The 27,759-nt window shown below is 41.7% G+C and overlaps 1 protein-coding gene across 1 annotated transcript in view; it reads left to right on the top strand.

Annotated features, from left to right (window-relative positions):
• CFAP299 (cilia and flagella associated protein 299) overlaps positions 1-27,759 on the top strand; it is a 742,637-nt gene that overhangs the window by 28,543 nt on the left and 686,335 nt on the right. The window contains exon 2 of the mRNA XM_075606538.1: positions 3,069-3,199. Within this exon, the coding sequence (XP_075462653.1) occupies positions 3,069-3,199 (131 nt within the window). The remainder of the gene's footprint in view (positions 1-3,068; positions 3,200-27,759) is intronic.

The following is a 27,759-nucleotide window of genomic DNA, read 5'->3' as shown; positions in this document are numbered from 1 at the left end:
CTGTAAGAACACAAACACAAATTACTTTGTTACTATGTCTCCTAGCTTTGTAAGCAATATATTTATGAAAGTAATTGGTATTGCCTCTTGAAAACCAGTTATGTTCGAAGTTATTTAATCTGTGTAATATATGAGCTTCATATCATCTGAAATCATCCTAATCTTGGGCAAACACAGGCTCCACCTAAGCTAAACTATTTACTTACCACCATTTTTAAGGTCACGCATAAATATTGAAAGGGTTCACTAAGTGTCAGATCTGAATGATAAGCAACCATGAAACTGAAAGAAAACAAGTTATAGATAACACTAAATTCACCATAGTCTTTATTTCCACTGGTATTACAAAATGATGTCGGATTTCTCAGGTGCTAAATCTACTTTCCTGCATATTAAAGCACCAGTATTTTTTATTTTCCACTCTTGTCTGAAAAAAGGGATCTCATATAGAAAAACTGCTTTCTTAAAAAGGGCAGCCTCTTGGGCCAGGAGAAATTAGCAGAGTCCTGGTGAAAGAAAGTGGCCAAAACACCTAATTAATGAGTGGAACAACACTCATTATATTCACTGGTTAATCGGGAATAACACCAATTTGATTTCCCAACACTTTGCTCCTAGATTTCCCCTGAGCCTGGCAGACAAAGTGGTGATGCTTCAATCTGCACTGGGTAACCGGAAATCTAAATACTGTAAATAACTGAAAATAGCATACAAGGAATATTTATCCGTATTGTTATGCAAGTTATAAGGGTCTGACCCTTTCATGACCTACATTTTTTTTTATTTTTCCTCAATTCATATTCCTGAATTCAGCTCTTACCACATTAGGCCGTGCCTATAGTGCCGTCGATGGCGAAACGATGGGTGACGTCACCCGTCGCCACCGGCAAAAGTTATATTTCGCAGCTGCGGCGGCGCGTGTTTCCGGCAATTTGATTGGTTCAAGGGCCATCACGTGACGCGACAGCCCTTGAAAAATCTAATTTTGCCGGCCTACCAGTTTTCGCGACGGCGACGTCGCTTTGTCGCCGTCGCGCGCACTAAAAGCGCAAGCGGCGGCGGCAGTGCATTTTTGCGGCGACGTCGCGTCGCCGGCACTATAAGCACGGCCTAACAACTTATATCCTGTCCACACTCTGTTACATTTGTGAGTAAAATCTTTTTGTATCGCCAATAATTTTCACTTGCTACCCTGTATAGCTGAAACATTTTTGCATGCCATAGCTGGTACTCCATTAACATAAGTCATAGGCTTCACCATCTTTTTATATGGGAAATGCACAAGTTAATGCATTGTCTTACAAATGTGTGGAGCCAAGCACTTGGGAGATTGTCCTAACATTCAACTTCTATGCCGCTCATGCACACAAGCCAAATAAACTTCATGGACAGTTTAGCTATTTTGCGTTCATGCTGAAAAATAATAATACATTATAAATACTGGACATATCCGTGTTCTTCCCAAATGTCAAAAAACATTATTGCAAGGTTCGCTTTTTTGCACTTTCACCCTTCGCAACTGACAGGCCCATATTTACTAAGCTGTTGTCTACCATAAGACAGTGTAACGCTTGCGCTCACCACGAACAAGGCGGGACCCCGATACTGAGGTGGGAAAGTGTAACACTGCGCACCCACAGCAGCGGAGGCACGCCTGGAAAGTGGATTGTCAACGTAGCCGGGTTTGGGTTGGAGAGATACTTGCCGAGGTCGTGGGGCAGAGCCAGCAGCGTAGTCTATGTCCGTTGTGCCGTGGTCAGGGGTTGGAGCCGGTGGGGTAGTAGAGTGTCCAATAGCCGTGATCAGGGTTGGAGAAGTGTGGGTAGTCAAAGGCAAGCCGGGGTCGTTATCCAGAGAGGGTCTAATAGTCAAGCCGGGTCGGTACACGTGAGATCAACTGGAAGCAAGAAAACAGCAAGGCACAAGGTTGGGCAAAACAGAACGCAGGAACACAAGGCTACAACAGGTTATGCTCAGCAAAGAATGACTGAGTATGCAGGGTTTAAGTAGCAAGGCTGGAGCAATTAGTGCGAGAGGCGGAGCGGAGGCGCGGCCCCTGCTGGAGCTGTGATTGGACAGAGGATGCAGGAGACAGGTGAGCAGATTTAGCAGTATCAGGAATCTTGCCACGCAGCTGGGGAGCAGTGCACGATCGTCGCGGGGGCGGGACCAGGCCCCGTGTTTGCAGAAAGCCTCCGTGTGTGCGCACGCTCCAAGCGGCGCGGAGGCGTGTGGAGCAATAAGTAAGGAGGGAACACTTCGCAGGGGACGTGTTCCCCGATTCATTACAGACAGCTTCTGGTGCTGGAAGACATCTCTCAGCACATTAACTTGGTTGGATTGTAAGGTATCTTGCAGTGCCTGAAAGTGCCTTGTAGCAGAAGACGCTTAGTCAATTTTGCCAAGTGTTTTGTCATAAAGTATTTCAAGCAGGTATTGCTTCCAAAATTAATTTCGCACAAAGACATATTGTTTCATATTTCCTAGGCGGTGTACGTCACTCACATCCGATCTACTTGAATACGCTGTAAGGTGTCTTCCCCCGTTGCAACGTGTCTTTTGGCATAGTACCGCCTAGTAAATTTGGGTCACCATGATGCAGCCAAGTTTTCAAGCATAACCCCTTTTTTGTTGTAAGGTGGATAGTTTTGTTTGGCTTCTGTGGGATCTATGGTGATTCCTGTCAGCCATTTGAACGTATCACTGGAACCCTGCATTTCAATGCTTTGAATCTTAGGAAAGGAGATACAGAAAACCGCAAATGCCATGTAAATATGGCGGTTTATGATAAAGTAAAGGGGAACATTAAATGCAAGCCCCGGAAAATGCTTTGCATTTACTGCAAAGTAGTGCTTTTAAACCAGCACATTACATTACAGTAATGTGTATTTAATAGGAGTGAGTGTTGGTTTAGTAATGTGTTGCTTGGCCTCTCTGACACCCCTGGCCAACAGAGCTCTGCAATGCATTGCCAGCACCTCCCGAGTGGAAGATATGGCCCAAACGCTCCATCTCACACAGATGATTTTTCAGGTATGCTAAGTAGACTCTTTTCATTGTTCCTGTAGGATGAAGAGCTGGCCCGCCAGCTGGTGGAGCTGGGCTACAGGGGAAGCGGTGAGGTGCTGAAAAGGGATGAGTTTGAAGCAAGGAAGGCTGCTGCAGAGGCTTCCAAACTCTCCGAAAGAACTCAACAAAAGTAAGTCACAGCTGCATTTGGAAACAAATGGGCCACATTCTTTGCAGCTTCTCCTTATGATTAAAACAATTTTATTGGCATTTTGTTTCCCGCAGCATCGGGTCAGGACACTAGTTACAGGTCTGATATTGTACCAAGACATGTGCGGTGCAGATCAGTTAGGGTGAGCGAGCTGGAAGATATCTGCGACGCGACCACATTTGACTGGAAGCTACTAATTTATGAAATGAGCCTAAACATAAAAAATATGTGAGCAAAACCGACAGAGCATGATGAAAGCACACGGACGGTACATATTTTCTAAAAATGTATAGTGAAACAAGACAAGCACTGGAACAGATCAAGAATAATCACTGGCCAGAATGTCCCAAGTGTTCTGTTAGTGACAGTAACATCAAGATTACTCTAGTAGTTTACTTTCTTTTGTTTGATCACTGAAGCACTTGAGTTCCAGCCTTGACAGCAATAACAGATTCATTATTTAGTCTTCTGTGGCAGCATGTTCCCTTCCTTTCCGGGAGGCTCATTTGTTCCTCATCAAATGCACTGTACTGTGTCTTTGGGCCTCAAGAAGCCAAAAAAATGTTAGAAATAGTGAAGCCACTGTAAAAGCCGAATATTGTTGGTTACAGCTTTCTGTACTAAGTAGAAAGCAGCGTATGGCAAAGCGCTATGGGGATATGTATCAATCAAGTGTCTCAAACTGGAGCTTTGCTCCTTCGCCGACGCGAATTGCATCCTTTTTAACTCTGCATCAATACGTCAAAGTAGGTTCCTTCATTTTATGCAGCAAATTATTCCACTTGCCCTGTGAGCATTTTGGGGAGTGGCTATAGGAGGAGTCAGAACAACATTATAAGGAGATGTATTTACTAAGAAAGAAAGGATCACTTGTGCGGCACTAATAAACACCCTCAAGTGTATAAAATAAACTTTTAATTGTATAATTTATAAAATATGTGTTTGGAGCGAATAACAACGCTTTTCGGAGACTGCAGCCGTGGGCAGCAAGAGCGCTTTTTCAAAGTATATCTACTATGGGACTGTTGCGATCTTGGCTCATTATAAATACAAACAAAAGACAGGGGTGCCCCATGCTACATCCAATTGACAAAACATATAAAGTAATAAGTATAAAGTTTAAATTCTTCAATAATAATAATATTTACTTGGTTATTTAGTTAAACCCTTTGGCCAAAGCGTCATAAGCCTGCATTCCACGTCAAGGTATACACACACATATATATACACACATATATATACACACACATATATATATATATATATATGTGTGTGTGTGTGTATATATGTTACATAGTAGATAAGGTTGAAAAAAGACTTCCGTCCATCAATTTCAACCTATGCTAAATTTAGACAACAGATACTTTATCCTATATCTATATTTATTGATCCAGAGGAAGGCAAACAAAAAACCCCATTCAGGGGAAAAATTAATTCCTTCCTGACTCCAAGAATTGGCAATCAAATTAATCCCTGGATCAACATCCTTCCCATGTATACTTATTTGGTATATCCATGTATACCTTTCCCATCTAAAAAGATGTCCAACCTTTTTTTGAACAAATCTATTGTATCTGCCATCACAGTCTCCATGGGTAATGAATTCCACATTTTAACTGCCCTAACTGTAAAGAACCCTTTCCTTTGTTGCTGGTGAAATTTCCTTTCCTCCAACCTTAAGGGATGGCTCGAGTCCTTTGTACTGCCCGTGGGATGAATAGTTCTTTTGAAAGCTCCTTGTATTGTCCCTGAATATATTTGTATATAGTTATCATATCCCCTCTTAGACGCCTCTTTTCTAATGTAAATAAATCTAATTTAGCTAGCCTCTCCTCATAAGTTAGAATGTCCATCCCCTTTATTAATTTGGTGGCTCTTCTCTGCACTCTCTCTAGTTCCATAATGTCTTTTTTTAGGATTGGTGTCCAAAATTGTACTCCATATTCAAGGTGTGGTCTTACTAATGCTTTGTAACGGGGCATAATTATGTTTACTTTCCTTCCATCCATTGCCCGTTTGATGCAAGATAAGATCTTGTTTGCCTTTGCAGCTACTGCATGACATTGGGCACTATTGCTAAGCCTGCTGTCTACAAGCACTCCTAAATCCTTCTCCATCAAGGATTCCCCCCAATATATCTCCATTTAATTTGTAAGTCGCCTTTTTATTCTTGTATCCCAAATGCATAACCTTACATTTATCCGTATTAAACCTCATCTGCCATTTACCTGCCCACGTTTCCAGTCTCTCCAAGTCCTTCTGAAGAGAAATTACATCCTGCTCTGATTCTATTACCTTACACAATTTAGTATCATCAGTAAAGATGGAGACTTTGCTCTCGATCCCAACCTCAAGGTCATTAATAAACAAGTTAAAAAGCAGGGGTCCCAGTACTGATCCCTGAGGTACTCCACTCACGACTTTAGCCCAACCTGAAAAAGTTCCATTTATGACAACCCTCTGTTGTCTGTCCTTTAACCAATTTTCAATCCAGGTGCATATATTATTACTGAGTCCAACTTTCTTTATTTTGTACACCAACCTCTTGTGTGAAACCGTATCAAAAGCCTTTGCAAAATCTAAGTAGACCACATCAATTGCATTACCCTGGTCTAAATTCCTACTTACCTCCTCAAAGAAACAAATAAGGTTAGTTTGGCAAGATCTATCCTTCATAAATCCATGCTGACTATTACTAATAATTTTGTTTTCCATTAGGTATTCCTGAATATTATCCCGTATTAAACCTTCAAGTAGTTTCCCTACTATTGAAGTCAGGCTTACAGGTCTGTAATTTCCCGGTTGTGATCTAGCTCCCTTTTTAAATATAGGCACCACATCTGCTTTACGCCAATCTTGTGGTACTGAGCCTGTGGAAATGGAGTCCTTGAATATTAAATATAATGGTTTTGCTATTACTGAGCTTAACTCCTTGAGAACTCTTGGATGTATGCCATCAGGGCCAGGTGCCTTATTGACTTTAATTTTTTTCAAGTCGCTTATGAACTTCTTCCTCAGTTAACCAATTGTTTATTAATATGGAGGTTGTGGCTTCCTCCTGCGGCACTACTATTGAACTTGATTCTTCCCTGGTAAACACTGAGGCAAAGAATTTGTTTAATACCTCCGCTTTTTCCTTATCTCCAATAATCTGCCTACCCATCTCACACTGAAAGGGTCCTATATTTTCTTTTCTCATTTTTTTGTTATTAAGGTACTTAAAGAATTTTTTAGGGTTGACCTTACTTTCTATTGCAATCCTTTTTTCATTATCCATTTTTGCTAATTTGATTGCCCTTTTGCAATTTTTGTTACATTCCTTATAATTCTGATACGATGTCTCCGTCCCTTCTGACTTAAAGAATCTAAACGCCTTCCTCTTCTTGTCCATTTCCTCCCCTACCTGTTTATTTAGCCACATTGGTTTTGACTTATTTTGTTTATACTTATTAACCAAGGGTATACACTAATAAGTGTGCTTTTCTAACAATGTTTTAAAGACTGCCCATTTATCGTCTACATTTTTCCCTGCAAAAACATCATCCCATTGTATTACTACTAGATTAGACCTCAGTTTATTAAAATCTGCCTTTCCAAAGTGTAAGGTCTTTGTTGAACCCAAGTAATCTGTTTTTTGATAATTTATTTCAAATGAGACCATGTTATGATCACTGTTACCCAAATGTTCCAGGACTTGAATATTTGTTATTACTTCTACATTGCTTGATATGACCAAATCCAGGACTGCCCCTCTCCTGGTTGGTTCCTCAATAATTTGGGTCATATAATTGTCTTTGAGCACCCCCAAAAACCTGTTCCCTTTTGTTGTAACGCTAATCTCATTTCCCCAGTCTATGTCTGGATAATTAAAATCCCTCATTATGCAAACATGACCCAGTTTTGATGCCTTCTCCATTTGCAAAAGTATTTTACCTTCCTCAATAAAACAGATATTTGGTGGTTTATAGCATATTCCCACAAACATTTTCTTTATACTTTTACCTCCACTGCTAATTTCTATCCACAAAGTCTCTACATTTTCATCATTCCCTTCATAGACATCATCCCTTATAATAGGTTTTAGATCCGGTTTAACATATAAACATACTCCACCTCACCTTCTATTTGTTCAATCCTTCCGAAAAAGAGAATAACCCTCTAAATTAACTGTCCAGTCATGAGTTTCATCCCACCATGTTTCAGTAATGCCTATGATATCATACTGCTCCCTTGCAGCTATTAATTCAAGCTCCCCCATTTTATCTGTCAGGCTTCTTGCATTAGCAAGCATGCATTTCAGTTTTTTTCAGCCTGTACTATTATCTTATTTGCTCCTTCCTTTCTGCGTCCACTTTGTTTAGTCTTTAGAAGTGTGTGTGTGTGTGTGTGTGTGTGTGTGTGTGTGTGTGTGTGTGTGTGTGTGTGTGTGTGTGTATATAAAACGAGAAAAAAGAAAGCGCCCGATCCTAGTGTAATATGAAAAATATACAATTTAAATTTCCCAGTAAAAATCCAACAAATTTAAACTCAAAAACAAAAATGGTAAATCAAGCATGTAATGAGTTATACTCATTCACCAGACGCTGGACTCCACTGATCGGCTCGCACGCCTCTCTCCCACGTGTGGTCTTGGCACCTCTGAGCTACCGTCCAGCAGGAGCTTCAGAAAACGCACAGCTTCTCCTGATGTCGTCTGGAAACAAACCGAATCATACAGGGATTCCGGATAGGAGAAAAAAGTAGCAGGTCCTTGGGGGATAGATCGTCAGTGCGTGGCAGAGTCTTATTAGAGTCCAGGGTGTAGGTAGGTCTGGTGTGATAGCTGTCACTAGCTCACACTAGCAGTCCCTACACGTTTCTTCACACATGTGACTTTAAGCCCATATTCATTATTTAACTGTAACTTGAATTTATTTTGGTACACAGCCAAAATAACAAAACTTGTATCAGTGTCCAATTGTCTCCGGACCTAACTGTATATATTACAAAATCAGTTACCTTATTTTCTTTGGCCTGGTGAAGCTAGGGAGAAGCATAGCACTTTATTTTGTTAACTTGATATAAACCTGAAATTGTGTACCACACAAAACATTAAAGGCCATATTTACTAAGGTGCTATTCCATAAGACCTTTTCCAGAACCTGAAGACATTACACAGCCTATTCACGTTAATAGGCAGCAAGTTATCTTGTGGCGCTTTAAGGTATGTTATAGAACGGTTCCAGCTTCATAAATATGAGTGAAAGTGCTTGTTTACAATAACTTGTCATAGTAAAAAAAATCCACATTGAGTTTACTAGTAACTGGAACACAATTTGTCAAAAAGATGACTTCCTCAATGCATCCAATTGAACATTATAATCTAGAACTCCTGGTTTGACTTTGTTTGAATTGCGTAGGTCATGACACTTACAACATATCTCAAATAATCCATTACATTAATACCTTCTGTAGGTTGAATGTCACATCCACGGCACTGTTTAGATTTCCACACAAATCTGTATATATCAAAGCTGTCAATGTTATTAAAGTATCAAATCCTAGATGTATATTAAGCTCACGATATACACAGCCATCCATGTCTTTTTTTGTTCTGTTTTATTAGTTCTCATGTTGTCAGAGTGGTTGAAATGAAGACTGCAAGAATAGTTTGGTTAGATGCTGCTCAATATTTGCAATATGCTCTCTCTTTTTTAGAAGTATTATAAATCACGAGAGCAAAGTGTAGCTCTAATTGGCTTTCAATGAATAGTACCAGCTGTCTGCAAATGAAAACATCAAATGGATATTTGCAACCAGGTATAAATTTAGCCACTCAAATATATATATATATATATATATATATATATATATATATAAAAAAATTATGACCAGTAATGAATCTAGATGTATGTACAGTAGTTACTTTTCAAGTCCTATTACAGATATAACCGCTGAGAGAAGGGGCTAGCATAGGTTAGAAATAGTTCTCTGAAACAGTGCAGCTAAAGTGGAAAGCATCAAAAACACTGAAGTTAATACAGTACTTAGACTGTTTTTAATTGCGACAGTGTTGAAACTATACCTCTACCCTGAGTAATGTGCTGTGGTGTTAGGAGCTGGATTTGGGGCATGTGAATGCAGAATTGCATCTACAGCTTTTTCGGTCAAGAAGCAAATGTTAGCCTATTGAAGCATACCAAGAAAAACAAAGCACAATGTGCGTGGAACTTACCAACTGTTGTTTTTCAATGTGGTGTGGCTCCCCTGTATGTAAAGAGTTTAATATCAGCCTTATTTTCACTGCTAAATGCTCCCTTACTTCTTCACCCTCAGGAATATTATAAGATTTTATAGCGAATCGTTCAACATTGCATTGAAATATCTATTTTTTTGGCAAATCCATTTGGAATAATATGAATTTTGACAGATATTTTCCACATTTCCACAATTAAGAGTGAGGTGGGATTTTTTTATTTAAATCACAGGGGGGTTTTGTTGCCCACTCCTGACTTATAAAACCTATAATTTTGCCAAAAATGAGCAAAATCAGTGCAGTAATTGAAACTAATAATCCTTAAGCGAACGTTTTATATTTGGGAGCCCATGAAAACGAGTGTAATCCAAGGTAAAGCAGCATGAAACGTTGTCCATGACCTTTCCTTTTTATTAGAGAACTTTCATATATCCCTAATTTCCCCCCAGCGGATTTCAACATTTTATAATGAAAGTAATCCAAAGGAGAGTTCTCTATGTTTTCATGTTAATAATAATATGGTAAAGGGCTAAAGACACAGGCAGATGATGGACTTTGCTTCTGTCTTCCATTCTGAATGTGTTGGCATTTGTAATTGTATCATTGTGTTAATGTGCATATGCTTCATTTTTCAAAATAGTTATAGTTCGGCACACCACTAAAAGTAAGTTAATTATAATGGGGGATATTTTTTAAAAGCAGTGGCAGTTTATTTTTTTTATGCTTGAAGCAGGGGGTCTCCGGAGCTGAACTGCATTCATTTCACCTTCCAGAGATACTTACCTCTGTAGGGGACGCAGGTATCTCTGCAGGTAGCAACTTTGATGGGACTTGTTGGGGCTAACATTATGGTGGCTGTAAATATCTTGCGGGCCAGTAGGAAGCCATGACATCATACCTTGCAGCTTCCTATTGGCTAACCTTGACGAGACACATTTAAACATGAATGAAACCAGCACCAGCTATGGAGGTAAGTGTGACGGTAGGGCTAAATGTGACTGCTTTTAATAAAGGTCAAGCCCTTCATTACCCATACCTGTCATTAATACATCTGTATTGTGTTATATGTGTATATGTATTCTGTAGCCTGGTTCCAGCACTTCACTTTATTTTGGTTCTAAATGGACTGCTGCAAAGTGGTCTCTGATCTTCCCCAAGAAGGCAACGGCCCCAGTGGCCACTGCTGCACACGCGCCGGAGCATCTCGCGACGCATGCACAGATTAAAGCCATGATGTACGGTCTAGGGGGAGCAATGGGATGCACGGGGTGCGGCAATGATGGGGGGGGGGGCAATGATGTCAAAGCACAGCACAAAGCCGCACTGCCATTGGTCCATGCCCACAAACACGGCGACTGGGGCCTACCCCATAGAAGGCTGTGCTCTGGTGTGTGGCGTGCACGACGTAGGCTCTGCATGTAACTGTTTGTGCTGCCCTTCCCCCACCAATCAGGGGCTGGGGTCATAATTGCAACCTTCTAGCCAGAGGAGATAAGAGCAGCTCTTTGCGAGCCACGAGTGTGTTAGTTGTGGAAGAGATTCTTAAGAAGAAGCAGCTTGGCAAGAAGCTGTGTGTAACAGGGAGACACTGCAGAGAATTTTGCGAAGAAAGGAGCACAGGGTAAATCTCTTGAGGGAGATCCCTGCACCTAGGTATAGGGTACCTCCATTTCCCAGTTGTGTGTGTGTGTGTTGTTTTGCTGTATATAGTTGTGGATAACTTTTTCCAATAAATTAATTTGATGAACTCTTGTATTTCTGTCTGGCGAATTGATCCCTGGTGCGTTAGTCCTGGCCTCCCGTGGCAGTATGTATCTCATGAATTAGGGGGGGGGGGGGGGGCTCAGAGCTGAAAACAACACAGTAAAGCTCTGGAGACCCCCTGCTTTGATTTTATAATGAAAAACGTGTGCTTTAAAGTGATGTGGTGCCAATCGTGGATCTTTTGCATGGAATCTCCCATGGAATTCAATTGAGTTGACTTCACTTTAATGAATAACCCCCATTGACCAATGCATAGTAATGCTGATGTTTATTCATTTTAATTCATTTTCATGTATCCGTCTTTTCCCCTTCCCTTAGGAAATGTACCGCAATTTCCCCTTCCCTGATTAAAGTAAAAGGTTTTTCTGAAACTCTAGGAAATGCACAACTATGACTATTTCGATACCTGTGTTTGCAAAGTGAACTACAGTATCCATGTTTCTGCCAGTTAGAGACAGACATACCATGACAATGTCTGCTCGGAGTTTATTGTAAATTAATGTAACTGGAACCTTTTTCTTTGGACTCCGGTCTTTTTTGTCACCTAAAATGTGTTGTAGTAAAGAAGTTTAACTAGAAATGTGGTTACAATAGAATATAATAGATATGTAAAGATGTTGCAGTATGTGTTAGCTCTTATATTGGGATTCAGCGACACACCATAGTACTATAACAAAGGCATAGCTAACAAATGTAACTAAGTGATTTTGGAAGAAGGAATATAGGAACAAATACAGATTTCCACTGGCAGTCCTAGCTTGTTGTTGTGCCATGCTATTTAAATGTAGACAGTATGGTGCTGGAAGTTAGGAAGTTGATCTCCCTTAGTTGCAAATTCAACTAAATAATTCTAAGCTTCTCTGAAATTAATTTTTATTCTGTTTTTACTGGTTCCTTATGCATAAGAGAGCACATGTCCTTTTTATGTCTTGATAACCTCTGTGGGACAATAACCCAATGCAGAGAATGGGAATACAAATTACAGCAGGGCACCTTGGAGATGCCCATCTATACAACAACTAGGTAAGTAAGGGTTTTGAAATGGCCATGTTTGATCATCTTAAAGCCGGTCTCGTCTTCCTGCAAAGAGTACACAAATTATGCTTATAGAATAGATTAAAAAATGAGATTTTGTTTATTTTTTAGAAAAGCTGTTTACATTAGTCTCAGGGGTTCACTAAATGTCTGTCAGTGCAGCAAAAGAGGACCAAAGATGCAATGTTCTGTAGGGAAGATCATGTGACCAGGCAGTCACTAGATAAAATTGAGCTGGTGCACTGCTAGAAAGAGGGCAGTGCTCAAAAAGGGGTGTGACAGTCTTTTTCAGAAGAGGAAGGGGATTTGACTTTGTAAATGGTTGCTATAGAAACAACATTCCTATTAAGGTATAATACAATAAAATGTCATTAAGAGTTGTTTTTAAAAAAATGCTACAAGTATCTTCTCATAGTACAGAACTGATTTATTAAGAAAAATACACATGTAGGATATTGCTTGGTTTGCAGCTTTAATTATGTTTTCAGATGTTGTCTGGCCTTTTGATTTGATCCATCTTGATAACTTAATATTAGTAATGTAGGTGGAGTATAGATGAATAATCAACATTTGTAGATTTCTGGTATGTCCAACGTTCAGGAATATAACATTTCAAATGCATGAAACACATTTCTGTCTTTTGGCCAAGCTGCTTTTAATTAGCAAATATATTGGTTTTGCAAATATACTGTAATTCATCATACAATGCCAAATACTTCTTGCATGAATACAATAATTCCTTCTATTTCATAACCACCATGCACATGTGTGCATATACATTTAGCATACAAAAACAAAAAACATTGAGTAAATATGAGTTGTTATAAATAGTATTTTATCAGATAGTTAAGTGCTATGACAATAGGGGGCAGAAAAACAAATAGTGGAACTTAAGGTACTGTAAATGTTTAGCAATTCTGTGTGATCAGCTCTTGAACATTTGCTTCTCAATGCTTGTAACCTTTTCCTTATAGAACATATTGCACCAAGGAGTTTCTGATGACTCCAACCGTTCATGCCCTTGACATGTTTACTTTTATAAAATATTACATCAGGTTTGACAAGATGCAGGTGTGTTTGGGTAGCTTTTGACCGGCACATATTGATTTCTTGCACTAATAACAATGTTTTTGCACCTGGAATCGCTGCAGATAAACCCCTTTTCAAGAAGAGTGAATAGACACTGCAGTCAAAAATTAGAGACACACATGGGAAAAGAAGGGGATGAGCTCTGACCGAGGAATAATACCTGAACGATGTTGAATTAGGTGTTGCTAAATAGAAAATGAACTATCTACTGATATACAAGAATGGTAACCTTTGTAGTAAAATGAAGCCAGAAGGCTATAGCATTTTTGTGTTTTTTTAGCTTTCTATTGTGCTGGGCTGTGTTGAATCGGTACTGCGGTCTTTTGACCTTCCGTATCCCAGTCCCAGTCATTGGTCTCATCTATCAAAATACATTTGTTTCTTAATCCCAGCAGTAAGTGTGTGTGTGTTAGGTAGCACTCCACAAAGTGAAAATTGGTAGTGATATACTGATATTGTGGTGCAAGAGAACAGGGAGGAACCTCAAACCTCCCAAAAAAGGTGTGTGTGTGTGTGTGTGTGTGTGTACAAATGTTCCCAGCACGCAATGTAAAGGAAAATATTGAATGAACATAAGTAGATGCAGCAAGCAATTGCCCCTAGATAGGCTATGGAGAGTACAACTCATCAAGCAGAACTATACAATATCAAGGAGAGGAGGTGAAAATACAAAGGAAAAAAACTATGTAAAAGATGACCTGATTATATACAAGGGGGGCAATGTTTCGGGGCCTAAATCGCCCCTTCTTCATGCCTGTTCCCACAGACCTTTTGAATCTATGGTACTGACCTTATGAACCTCCATCTAAAACCTCTCATCTATATCAAGTACTAATATTTGAATATTCTAATGGCATGGACCTGATACATTTTAATGTAAAGAATGATAATTTCCAAAATACGCATGGAGACACAGAAAAACACCTAAATGTAACACCAGTACACTTATGAGAAGATTGTGATATACCTGGACTATTGGTCAAAGAAGGAGTGGTCTAGGGTACTAGCATAGTAAAAAAAATCTGCCCTGTGTATCTCAAGACTACATAGTCCAATTAAATTGCTAAATATAGCAATTGCACAAAATTACTCTCTATGGTATGGAACAAAACATCTTTAGAACACCAATGGTAAATATTGCAATGATAAACAACGATTCCGTAAGTCACAAAATGCTATTAGAACAAGAGAAGAGTAAAGAACATAACGAATTCTCAGTGGTACAGAGAAAAGTGCTGCCAGGTAGTCGTCTGTGGCAGTCTGAGGATTATGCGTTCATGGTGGTATTTTGCAAACTGTTCTCCATGGATAATGTAAATTTTTTTGCAAAATGTTTAAAACTCATACAATTTGTTTCTCTTTGTGTATCAAAGAACCAGTTAAGAAAACTTATTTCTCCCATAGGTGGGAAGCGGGGGATCTCCAGAGCTGAACTTCTCCCCAAGATACTTACCTCTAAGGGTGATGCCGGTAATTTATGCAGGTTTAAATGTCATCCCGACCAATAGAAGCCTGCAAGAGATGACATTGCAGCTTCCTATTGGCCCGCATGACCCGGGACCTTTAAACAGCCTTATTGGGTGCACAGCTGGGACTGCTACCACTAGGGGTAAGTATCTCAGGAAGTATAGTGTTCCCAGAACTCAAATTAACCTGATTCAGCTCCAGAGTCCCCTTGCTTTCCACCTAAGGTAAAAAAAGAAAATATTAATTTAAAAAAAAAAACCCAGGTGGAAATACTGCTTTAAAAAATAGCGAGAGATTTGTAGAGAACCTAGCAAAACAGTTTGACAAGAACTTTATATAGTTTAGCACTGGTTTAGCTCATTTTCATAACTGGCACTTGATAAACCTTCACAGTGCTGGAGGACCCGTGCCACCAGAGGGCCACTGAACTTCCACTATTGCCAGTAATATGATAAGCAAAGGGAAAGGGGGTCTACCATTAGGGTATAGTTCACGATTAGATCTCAAACAGCCTCTAAAGAAATTAGCAAAATGTCATGACACCGCGTGCATCATAAAGGCCTCTATGGTGGCACTTTTTATGACATGCTGTATCTCAGTAGGGCACTGAAGGGGTTAAGATTTCAAAATACAATTAGGAAGTAGTGTTGGAGGCAAAAATTGTGAATACAAGTTGTTTTAAAGTATTCAGAATATTGCCAAGACATTTTTTTAAACCAGTTGCTAGATATTTCTTGATTGCAAACACTTTGAGGTTCATTCTAGAAATATAACAAATACAATTACATGTATGTGTGTACATTGGAGCAAATGAAAATAATTACAATCAAAAAGTCATATACTGTACTTAATTAAAATAGATTTCACAATGGTTATTTACCAAAGTCTTCAGAATGTAAATTTAGGGCAAAGAATTGCACCAGATTTTCAAAGGAAAAACTCTACTTGGTTTTTAATAGGATTCCTTTTCTTTCATACTGTAAATGTGGTGCTGTATTTTGCAGTGATTTCCCCTTGTTTCTGCATCCCAAAGACAGATCCCCATATCTATTATCTGGCAAGAAAATGAATTACTGTATGTGAAGATTATTGAGGTGTAGTTCAGGTATACAGTACAGTAGCTGCCATAACCTCTGTGGATCCCTAACCTTAATATGGGAACATGCTCTACCTTTCTGGGGGGGGGGGGGGGGGGGGGTGAGCTTTCTATTGTGCTGGGCTGTGTTGAATCGGTACTGCGGTCTTTTGAACTTCCGTGTCCCAGTCATTGGTCTCATCAATCAAAATACACTTGTTTCTTAATCCCAGCAGTAAGTATGTGTGTTAGGTAGCACTCCACAAAGTGAAAATTGGTAATGATATACTGATATTGTGGTGCAAGCGAACAGAGAGGAACCTCAACCCTCCCAAAAAAGGTGTGTGTGTGTCCGTCCGTCCGTCCGTCCAGCCATTTGTCTCTTACCTCCTCACAAGGCAATAACACCCAGATCCACAAAACTCTGTTACAGACTTACTGAGGTGCATTGTTAAGTGCAAACGCTTATGTGAGCTATAAGGGACGTTAGTGCTAATGATATACAAAAGAGATGTCCACTGTAATAACGCCTATCCACAGAACTCTGTTGTAATTAACAAAGGGATTTAATGATGCGCTACTTACTGTAAGTCATATTTAAAAGGTGGTGTTACGTCCAACCCAACCCAATACATGCTAATAGGATATGCAAAGTATATTTTAATGACTCTTATTAGCATATATCCAGTTATACTCCATTTTGTACCCAGGTGTCTCTCCACATGTTGTTTGATGGGATATTTATAGCACTTGGGACACTAATAAAATAGGTCTCCCCCCCCACATCTCTCTCCCCCCCCTCTCTCTCTACTCTACCCCCTCTCTCTCTACTCTACCCCCCCCTCTCTCTCTCTCTACTCTACCCCCTCTCTCTACTCTACCCCCCTCTCTCGCTCCCCCCCCATAATTAGCTTATTGGAAACAACGTCTGTTACTGATTTTGATAACATTCCATTATGAGCCCTGATTTAATGGAGATCTGTGGATCTGGGCCTAAGACGGGCAGATTCCAAAAATTATCACACAGCACCCTAATTCCACCATTACTTGGATTAATTTTAGGGTAACATTGATGACTTATTAAAGAGTCCTCCTATTCCAAGACAAATACACAAATTTAACAAAACAAGGTGGTAAAACCTGTCCAAAGAGAAGAACAGTCATTTCAAAGGTAAACCGGTTCCTTTTTTCTGTTGGCCCCTGTGGAAGTCTGTTTATTCACTGACCTCTGAAACGGTGGAGTACATTGCAGCACTGGGAAAAGACGCTGTGTTTCTCTACAGCAGCCGGATAGATCTTAGTGACTTTTATTTCTGCAGAGCAACTACTCTGTTATCGGACACCATAACACACATTACTAGTATGTTATGAGTGGGTGCCAGTTGAGTTTGTTTTACTTACTTAAATGTTAATAGGGTGATCCATCAATTAGAGGCTAGACAGTACTTAAAAATTACATTTAATGGAACGAAAATGGTTACAGTGATTATGCAAAAGATTACAAAATAACATACAATAAAATAGGACCACACAGTTTATGAAATAAAAGGGAATATAACAGAACACCTATACATTACCAACTGAAGCCTTGTGAACAGGTACATGGGAGGGGGAGGGCGGTGCTGCGGTCAGAGGCCCCGCTCTCTTCCCCATAACAATTGAACTGATTGCCGGGCGAGAGCGTGGAACCTCTGTAAAGATCTCTTACTTCCCCCTGAAGCGTCTCGGCGTCAAATGATGCCACAACTTCACGTGGTGACACATCGCCATGACGTCGCATCATATGGTGTGCCGTTGTCATGGAAGCGCGACACCTCGGGACGCTCCAAGAGGAGGAGGCCAGGGCGGCAAAAAAGTAAATGCCTAATGCGACCTATGGGTGACAAAGTTCTAAAACCAGCCCTGCTTGTAAAAGGCCCTCCCTTCACACACTAATGTATTCCCAATATGAGTCTAATGTGTAAGCCCCAGACATTACTCTTTAGTCCCAACTCCACTTTGATCTCTCTTAGAACCCCAGATTATAACATGATATGGTGGGCTGTGTCTTGACAGTCATTTGTCACTCTCCCCTAGCTATTTAACAGGTTACTATCTGGGTTCTGGATGAGGACAATCATCTAATTTGGAATGTAATTAGAGATAACTACCAGATACATTTTCCCAGTGGCATAATATTTAGGATAATCTTCTGGTTGTACATGAATGCATTAAACAGTAATAGGTTTCTTTGGAACTTTGACAGTGAAATAGAAAATACATTTTAAAAAATGTATAGTGGTCTGCAATAACAAGGATATAACTGTCCTTTAGGTAACCTTTACAATCTGGTTCTAATAAAAGTCTCCAGATGTTTTTGAAGTTGCAAAACACAAGATAAGCATCACCAACATGGCATCTGCAAAAATACATTTACAGATGTTGCAAGGGTTACTACTCCTACTGATAACACAACATATCCCTTTACGATGCAGATTATCACATTGTTTCCATAGCATTCAATGGCACTGATAACGCAGAATATCACATTTCCCCCCACAAGTCACCAGAGGGAGCAATAAAGACTGCTACATCTGTATGTATCTGAGGTGAGCTCAACCAAATCTTTAGCGCCATTAAGCATAAACCGTTGTTTACCCTCACAACATATAAATGTATCCTTGTACATGTACATTAACACAACACGGCAGTAATTTACTTTATTTAGCATCGGAATGTGATGTGCATTATGGCCTTTCTGGAGTAATTTTGCTTAAAAGAACACTGAGAACAAGGTTAATACCCCCAGTGCCAGAGCAACACAGTTCACAATTTGCTGGTTAACCTCTTGGTTACTTTACTGCATCTCCATACGCAGCCATTGCCTTAATATTGTCATGGCTACATTATTACAGGGGGTGCAAACTGGGGCACAGCACTTACAGAGGCCCTGCGCTGTTACCGAAGGCATTTAAATTAAATGACGGGTGAGCGGCGAAGGCCTCTGTAAGGTCCCTTACCTTGGCTCAGACGGCTTCTGGCTACGCTTCGCTATGGCAACACTGCGTCAAATGACGCAGCGGGTCAAAGCAGGGGAAGCAGCACTAAGGTGCATGGGGAGTGCATGACCTTACATAAAACAGCATAATAATAATAATAAATAATAATAATACCATCCAGTTGACAATGGTTTAATACAGGAGGGTACCAAGGGAGTCCTCTGAAGCTAAACCGTCCCCTTTTTTTTTTTTTTTAAACTCCTTACCCCCTTTGTTTACAAGTTTCTTACCTGTGAAGTTACTGGTGTTGTCCTTGGGGATTTAAATGGCTGTCCAATAGAAAGCCTCAACAGATAATTTTGCAGCTTCCTATTGTTAGTTAGGAACAGCCACTTGGAGTGGTAGAGACAACAGTAACTTCTCCGATAAATATCTTGGGTAGTGGGGGTCCCCGGAGCTACAGCAACATTTGCACAGTTTAACTCCGTTAGACCCCCAAGTTACAATCTTATAATAACAAAAATATTTTTTCAATTGTACTTGCGGCATTGCTTATTAGAACTTTTTTATAAAGATTAATTCCCTCCTTATATAAACTGTAGTAAACAAAATATGAAGAAAAAAGTCCTCCTTGGTGGAAATCAATATTATGAAATTAGTGGTACAGTGCACACCTCAGGTGTGCTTCTATTACTACAGGTGTGTATACCACTTAACCTATTTTGTGAATATAGGTATGTATATACAGTGATATATATATATATATATATATATATATGTGTGTGTGTGTGTGTGCATGTGTATATACGTATGTGTATGTATGTATGTATGTGTGTAATATATATATATATATATATATATTATTTTTTTTAACAGGGAGAATGATCTCGCAGGTTTATAATGCTTTGGCCAAAGGGTTAAACTAAATTACCCTTTTTCAAGATATATATATATATATATATTGCAAAGCTTCCCCTGCACATAAACTCCATGGTGACAAATGGTTTAATACAAAGAGTTAACAAACTTTGTGCTGCAGGTAAACGCTAAATGCACAACCTACCTATTCAAATCAGACGGCAGCAGCAGTGCGACGCTTCCCCGTGCAAACTCTACGCTGACGGATATTCCACCTGATCATATACTCGGCAACGGAGGTTACCGGACACAACCCTTCCATTGAACCGGATCGACAAACACAGTGTGTAAGCACAGGGGCCGCAGTGCAAACCTCACGCAGATGCAGCCCTGCAGGTGCACACGCTGGGTGGATAGCACTCAACCTAGCAACGCCTTCCCTAGTACTTCTAAGAACAGGCCTCACCGACTGCAATAGTACATGGATCAGGTTTACAAGGCAGATAGTAGCAAACTCACGGTGAGCAGGGGGGGGGGGGAGGAAAAATCCCCCCCCCCCCGGACTTTTTGAGTGCTAATTATAAAAGGATCAGGATCCATGGAAGATATCAGGTCTTGAGTTGCTCCCAAACAACCCCACAAATTCCCAAAGTATAGCTCCCCCTCCCCCAAACCAGATTAAAGCCCCAGCAGCAGTGCACACGCACGTAACACTTTCATTTTAAAGGATCAATGCAAACTATGACCGTTCCAACACACACACACACACACACACTCTCTCTTACTTTGTCACTGCTGCAGTCCTTCTCGGGCTCCCCAGCTCCTCTCTTCCTGATGTCTGTGCAGTTATAATACGGGGCACAGCAGGAGTATTAGGTGGAGGAGCAGCAGGTAATAGTGGATATATGTGATCAGAGAGATCTGCAGACACAGGAGGCAGATCGGATCCCCCTCCCCCAGATACAGTCTCCCTCCGGTGGATGTGGAACCCCTGATCGCGGTGGCCATTTTTTTTCCACGATCACATTATGTGGACCCCAAGCACCGCGTTATGTGGTTCAGCTGTAGTAAACTAAATGCCTTTCCACTTATTTGCTTTTTGTGTAGTCAGTTTCTATGTTCTTTTTGTCTTTTTAATTTAAATGTTATCTAGTAATTACTATTTAATTGTTATATTGTGGTTGGACTTTAGAGATTCTATGGCTCTCATCTCGATCGGTGTCAGATTATACGTTTGTTTCCTTTCTTTGTCCAGGATGGTGAATTTGGCTCTGTCAAACTTTTGATGTCCTGGGACAGTTTGGGGTTGCGTCCTGACTGTTGGATCCAGTTGGACATTTGCCTCTTCCTGCTCATGTGCAGCGGCCCTACTACTTCAATGTTGGCACACAATTGGTCGTGTCTGTCATGGAAGAAATCCTTAAGACGCAATCTTCTGAACTCTTCCAAGTCACTGCACAGTTCAATCGTGTCAAAGGGCTTGGTAGGGCAGAATGCGAGTCCCTCCGATAATAACAAGGACTCTGCTTTATTTGGTGTTTAGTCGGAGATGTTAACAGTGCAGTCCTATTGATTTGTCCCTTTTTGTATTGTTTGTGGCTGTGATGGCTGCTGCAGAGTATCCCATTCTCAGCCTCAGTCTGTGGATTTTATTTTCCTTGTTGCTAATTAGACCCTTCAGGAGTCCTTTACAGATTGTTTGGAGTCCTCTCCACGTGTCTGTGTATTTCTTGTGTATTCAGGATGCAGTCTATCATCTCTTTTGTCTTTCTCCTATTGCAATAACAGATCCTAATCGGATGGTTCCTCAATCTTTCAGAGGTCCTGGTGCACAGTTGTTGGGAGAATCTTGTGTTGTATGTGTTCTCAATGGGTTTTTGAAATTAGAATCTTTTTGTGATCAGATGCTCCTTGCATTTGCTGTGGAAGATGATATCACTGTCCAGTTGTGCCTGTTGTTTCAGTAAATCCCTTATTAACACCCTTATTATCATACAGACAACCTCATAATCTCAAGGAAATCATGGTGAGGAGATAAGTATTCAACAATACATCTGAATGAGGGACAAGACCACGCTAGGATGCAAGATGCAAAATCTGTGCAATGCTCCACACAGCGGGCACAATACAAATACCACACAGGAATCTTGAGTACAAAATAAAAAAAATTACTAATACTTTTCTGATTTTCTTAAAAATATTGCAATCGTTTACATTTAACCTACTAAAATTAACATTAATTAATGTTGGTTTTTGGAAGGAATGCCTTTTCAATAAACAGGAACATCACATCAAAGACAGCAGCTATGGAACTCCGTTCACTACCATCATTCAGTTTACCATGTGTAAGCACTAACTTTGATCATAAAAAAAAATTGGACACCTTAAAGTATGTTTTAAATAATATTCTTCTACATTTAGCACCTAAACATGTATTTATATTATATCATCATCATCATCAGCCCTTGTCGATCCACTGCTGGTTGAAGGCCTCCCTAAGGATCTTCCAGGTACTGTGGTTGCAAGCCTCTCTCTTCTCCACGTCACTCCAACATATTTTGTCCAGCGATGATCTTTTCTTCTTGCGATATGTCTGGCCCATTGCCATTTTAATTTCTTCACCCATGTGATGATGTCACATATAGTAAATATAGTATAGATTCTTTGTTAAGGACATATATAGTGCATTAAGGGGCTTATGATCGGCTGCTTTAGCACTTCTATAGTAACCCCCTAACTCTTCAGAAAAATGTTTTTCTTGTCCGAGCTCCGCCCCCAAAAATAGTTGAGCCCAGGACAAAAATAAGAAGCAGGACCCCTATACCCCCCCCCCCCTGGGTCTGGGCCTGGAGAATGGGAAAAAGCAGGTATGAGCAGGTATGAGCAAGCAATATGGGGAGGGGGGGGGGAGGGAGAGGCGGTAGGGGATATAAGGAGGTAATGGGCCTTGGGGAACCTGTAAAGAGGTAATGGGCCTGAAGTGGGGATATAAGGAGGTTGTGGGTCTTGGGGGATTAAAGATATAATGGTTCCAGCTGGGGGTATTAGTAGAGTCTGAAGGGGGTAATGGGCCAGGGAATGGGGGTATAAGGAGGACCTGAATGAGGTATACGAGGGTAATGGGCCTGGGCGATATACAGGGGTAATGGGTCTGAGGTGGTGTGATGGTGAGGGGGTAACCGGGCTCGCAATAGAAGTTTAAGCCCGTTTATTTACCTCTGATCCATGTATTGGGGTTCCAGTGTCAGCTCTTGAGCCCAGGGTTTGTACATGCATTACCTGTTATGTGCAGTAATAAAGTATTTTATGTGTTTTAACCTTTCCAAGAGAGCCAGCAAGCAGAGATTGCTGTGGTATAAGGTTTAAGGGGGTTTTTGCGGAGAAAGTGTTGTCAGAATGTGCCTATGTTGCCGGGGTCCAGAGTTGATGGATACCCCAAAAATGTACCCGGGAATCATGAGTGATTCCTGAATACATGTAGGCACATTGTCCCAGCAATACCTCCCTTTAAACGCTGTCACCACTAGGGGTTCCCTGCTTCAGCACAGACCACAAAGGTAAAGGGGGCATAGGGATGTGAGGTGTTCCTGAAACAGTCTTGGGGTCCCTAGGTTAATGGGTATACCCAGTAAATGTCCAGGTCACCCAGAACCGGTATAGGGGTTCTGAGGTACTCCAACCACACATATAAGGGTGTGAGGGGATTCTTAGAATCCATACTAAGTCTATGCAATAGTGTGTGGGGAATTTGGGTAGTGAAAAATAAAGTGCAGATTTGTATTCTATTTCCCATACCAGAAAGACTTAGGTTTTTAAAGCATATATTTTATTAACAAAGTGTGTTAAGTACATATATGCTTTGTGCACAGTAACTGAGCTGGGACTTTCAGAACAAATGTTCTGACAGGCCACTGGGGCTACCAACTTGGTGCCAGTAGGTCTAACAGGACATCAGAGATTAAAGCCGCAGAGGATATCTGAGGTGTCAAGACCATTTGGGCAGGAGGGAAGAGCAAGTACCCACATCCTGGGATGAATGGAAGTTCTCCAAATTTCCATTTGCCCCACCAGACTTGGAGCCGCCCGACCCAGCGTGTGGTTTCTGAATAGCAAGTGGCTGAGATGGCAACCTTGCACATGCCCTTGACAGATTCAGCATCCCCACTTGCCAGGCTTCACAAGACCAGTGTCGCTCTGGCTGGCTAGGAAACTCCCACGTCCGGATTGGCTGCAGGTTTTTGTGAATGAAACTCGGAAGTATTATAAACCCCTGAGCCAATCAGATTTGTAGATTCTAAGCACCAAGTAAATTAAAGTCCTCTAGAGAGAGGGGAGCGTTGGCGTCTGGAATTGCAGGCTGATTTCAGTTCCAGGACATTCCAGGCTAGGTGCCTGTCAGGGTAAGCTTTGGATTTAGAAGCCCCTGCACATAGGAAAGTATAGTTTTGACCCCCAGTAAGTGTGTCTTTTCTTATGTAGTTTGTGTAACATTGTGTGCCTGCCTTTTCCTTTGCATAAATTTACAATTTATTTCATTTACCTGTTTTGCTCAATGTATGATCCTGGAGAGGATATAAGGGGGTAATAGGTCTGTGGGCATGTATTAAGGGTTGTAATGTACCTGGGGAGGTATAAAGGGTTAGTGGACTGGGGGGAGTTATGAGTATTGGGCGTGAAGGTGGTATAAGTGGGTAAGAGGCCTGGGGGTATAAAGGGGTAATGAGCGTGGGGGTCAGGGAGCATAGTGGACAGAAGCATGTGGGCTTACTTGGGGCCCTAGGAATTGACCTGCTGGAGGCCCACAGAAAGGGGGTCCAGCTGGAGGGCCTGGGGAAGGGAGAAATAAATGGCAGTGGCCAGCAAAGGGGAGAGCCCTTCAGGCCTGCAGGAGGGTCGGGAAATAGGGGGGGGGCAGATGGGGGGAATGACGGCCAGCAAAGAAGAGGACCCTTCTTGCCCACAGATGGCCTTGGGAAGAGGGCTTGAGCGGAGGTGCAGGCCATAAACTGTAGGGTCCCTGGCCGGGTGGCCAGTTAAATGTTACTTTTATTGTACTAAGATACAGTTAAGGTGCCCTTCTCTTTCCCTAGAGAACTGTAATTTTAAAATAATCTGTAAATCAGAGCACCTACAAGTGTTTGCAAATGCGGTTACTCTCTTCAAATGGATACAAAATTCAATTAGAGCCCAAAGACAGTACTTATTCAATTTTAGATTTAATATACGAAAAGTGGTACAGTGCTTCTTTACAAAAAAGAAATGTTAGAAAAATATACAATATATATACTGTATATAGTGCAGACCATTTCATAAAATAAAACAAGGAACTTATATGTATAACCCATGTCCCCCCCCCCCCAGACACAGATGGCTATCTAGGGTGTAGTGAGGCTGGTTACGTGTACTTGGGTGGTGCATACCTGCTTGGAACAGGAGGGCCTGAGTCTCCCGCGTTGGTGTTGGGGACAACAGGACCAGGCTTCTGGGGTAATCGCCTTCATTCTTTAGTGGTGCAGCGCCTCCATTCTCTATAAGCCCCAGGGATGTGGGGTAGGACCCTTACAGAGAAAGAACCCTGGTCCCAGGGTGAATGCTCCAGATCACACACACACACACACACACACACACACACACACACACACACACACACACACACACACACACACACACACACACAGTCTCTTGGTAAAATAGAAGCAATGTCTCTTTATTATCCTTGTACAGCTTATCCTTGGCAGCACACAGCAGCAGCACACAGCAGTTCGTAAACACCCCACACTTTTTAGATGAGTACAGGCCTCTTTCCTCCTCTCCTCTCCTCCAGGCTGTTCTCCGGCAGGATGGCCTGGTGGGGCTGCAATACCCCTTCCTTCACCCCAGGGTAGGCCCTATGGGTGAGGCTAGATCTCTCCCGTCACCCCCTCAACAGGGTGAGGGGCATTGGTCCACTCTAGCTCGGCTCACACTCCAAACTTTCCTCTGCTCCTAGGACAGCATGGCTCTCACGCCTCCAACTCCCAGGACATCATAGAACTAACTGTCACTGACAGGAACTGGCCACTACATAGAGTCAGCCCTGCCCCTCATGATGTCAGCAGGACCTCCCCTCTGTCTAGGCCTGCACAGAGTCAGAGGGCCCACCTCCATCATTCCAGGCAGGGCTTGAAGGGGGGGAAACCCATGGTTAATACTGGTGCCTGCCCTTACCAGGGCTTACTCCAGTAGGATAAGGATAAGTAGCCCGCTCTTACTTACAGGGCTACATATGTTACATAGAAAAATGTGTTCACTCCCAATTAAGCAATTACTGTACCAAGACAAATTTCCCTAGCCAATATCGCCCCAAACACTCCATGGTAACTACCCTGCTAAAAGTTTGGTCCTCATTGCAGTGTGGGACAACATACTGGTGCAATATTCCTAGATTTTGCAAAGGCTTTTGACACTGTTGATCATGTTGTCTTGCTTCACAAACTCCAGAGTTCTGGAATAGGGAAGTATGCTTTAAACTGGTTTCAGTCCTACCTATCAGGTAGATCCCAACATGTGTCTCTCAGGCTCTAATTCCAACTCCTTGGATATCACCTGCGGTGTCTCGCAATGCTCTGTTCTGGGGCCCCAACTCTTCTCAGTGTTCATCAATGATCTTCATACAGCTTCTAAGGGAGCTTCAATACACATGTACTGTATGCAGATGACACAATCTTATATGCACACAGCCCTAGCCTCTCCGACCTTGAACACATACTTCAATCTGACTTTTTGAGACTTCAAAATTGGATCTCCCAAAAAAACTGTTTTTAAACACTGACAAGGCTGGAACAATGGTATTTGGGACCAAGGCTACATTTTTAAAGCTTTCAATGACTGAGCTCTAGATGAGAACCAACGCTAAAAACACCCTAACTCCTGTTACTAGTTTTAAATACCTGGGCAAATGGTTTAACTCCCATTTAACATTTGGGATGCACATTGATACCCTGACATCCAAAACCTATGCCAAACTAAGTGTACTTTATAGTAACAAATCCTCCCTAAGTCTGCTGGTCGGAAAGCGTATCGCACAGCAGATGTGTTACAGTTGTGCTCGCCACAAACCGGGGTCGGACCGCGTGGCTGAGGCTGGTTTATGAAATCACCGACCTTAGACCGTGCAGACTGGTCCGGAGTGCGAAGTTCATAGTCAAACAGGTCAGGTTCAGGACTGGAGAAAACAGCGTAGTCGGTGGACGAGCCAAGGTCAGGATTGGAGACATCAGGGGAATCGTTATCCGAGTGTAGTTTTGGCAACAGGAGGTCAAGAGGTCCCACTTCAGCGTAATAGCTGCAGGGCGGGAGCGGGTTCTGTGCGAGTGGCGACTGCGGCCCATGGTACAAGCACCAGCAAGGAGAAGGCTGACCGGAGAGGGCACACCGCCAGGCAGCACTGGTAAACCAGTGCTTCAGCACAGAAGTTCAAGCTGGCCTCTGGAAAGGGAGAGAGAGCAGCAGGCCAAGGGGTCCAAATAACAACCTCTGCTAAGGGTAGAAGCAGCAGGTTGCAGCCTGCAGGGAGATAGCACACAGCAGGTCTCCGGGGTGCTAGGACACAGGCTTCAGAGTAGTAGCTGCTGAAGGGTACTGGAACACAGGAACGAAAGCAATGAGCTGGAACACATCAACAGCGAAGTCACGAGGGAAAACAGGAACAAACTCTGGAACACAATAAACAGAGAAAGTACTAGAGATAACAAGCCAGGGGCTTGTGGCAGAACACAATAACGTCCAGGAAAGGAACTATGCTCGGCAGAGAGGGATTGTGGGAATGCAGTATTTAAAGGTCAGCGGGCCAATCTCAGAAGGGGGAGTGTAAGAGCATTCTTCCAATGAGAGAGCACAGGCTGGAGCTGCAGTAAATAGCTTGCACAGCTGCTGTAGATACCAGGGGGAGTGTTCCAGGACTGCCCAGGTCTGCAAGGCAAAGGTAACCACTAAACTCAGGTGTGGATTCCTTACAAGATGATAATGTCAATTATCGACTACGGGGACATAGTATACT

Source organism: Ascaphus truei, chromosome 1 (genome assembly GCF_040206685.1).
Source record: "Ascaphus truei isolate aAscTru1 chromosome 1, aAscTru1.hap1, whole genome shotgun sequence".
In the NCBI taxonomy this organism is placed as follows: Eukaryota; Metazoa; Chordata; class Amphibia; order Anura; family Ascaphidae; genus Ascaphus; species Ascaphus truei.
The sequence above is the reverse complement of the archived record's forward strand: the minus strand, read 5'-3'. Positions and strand labels throughout refer to the sequence as shown.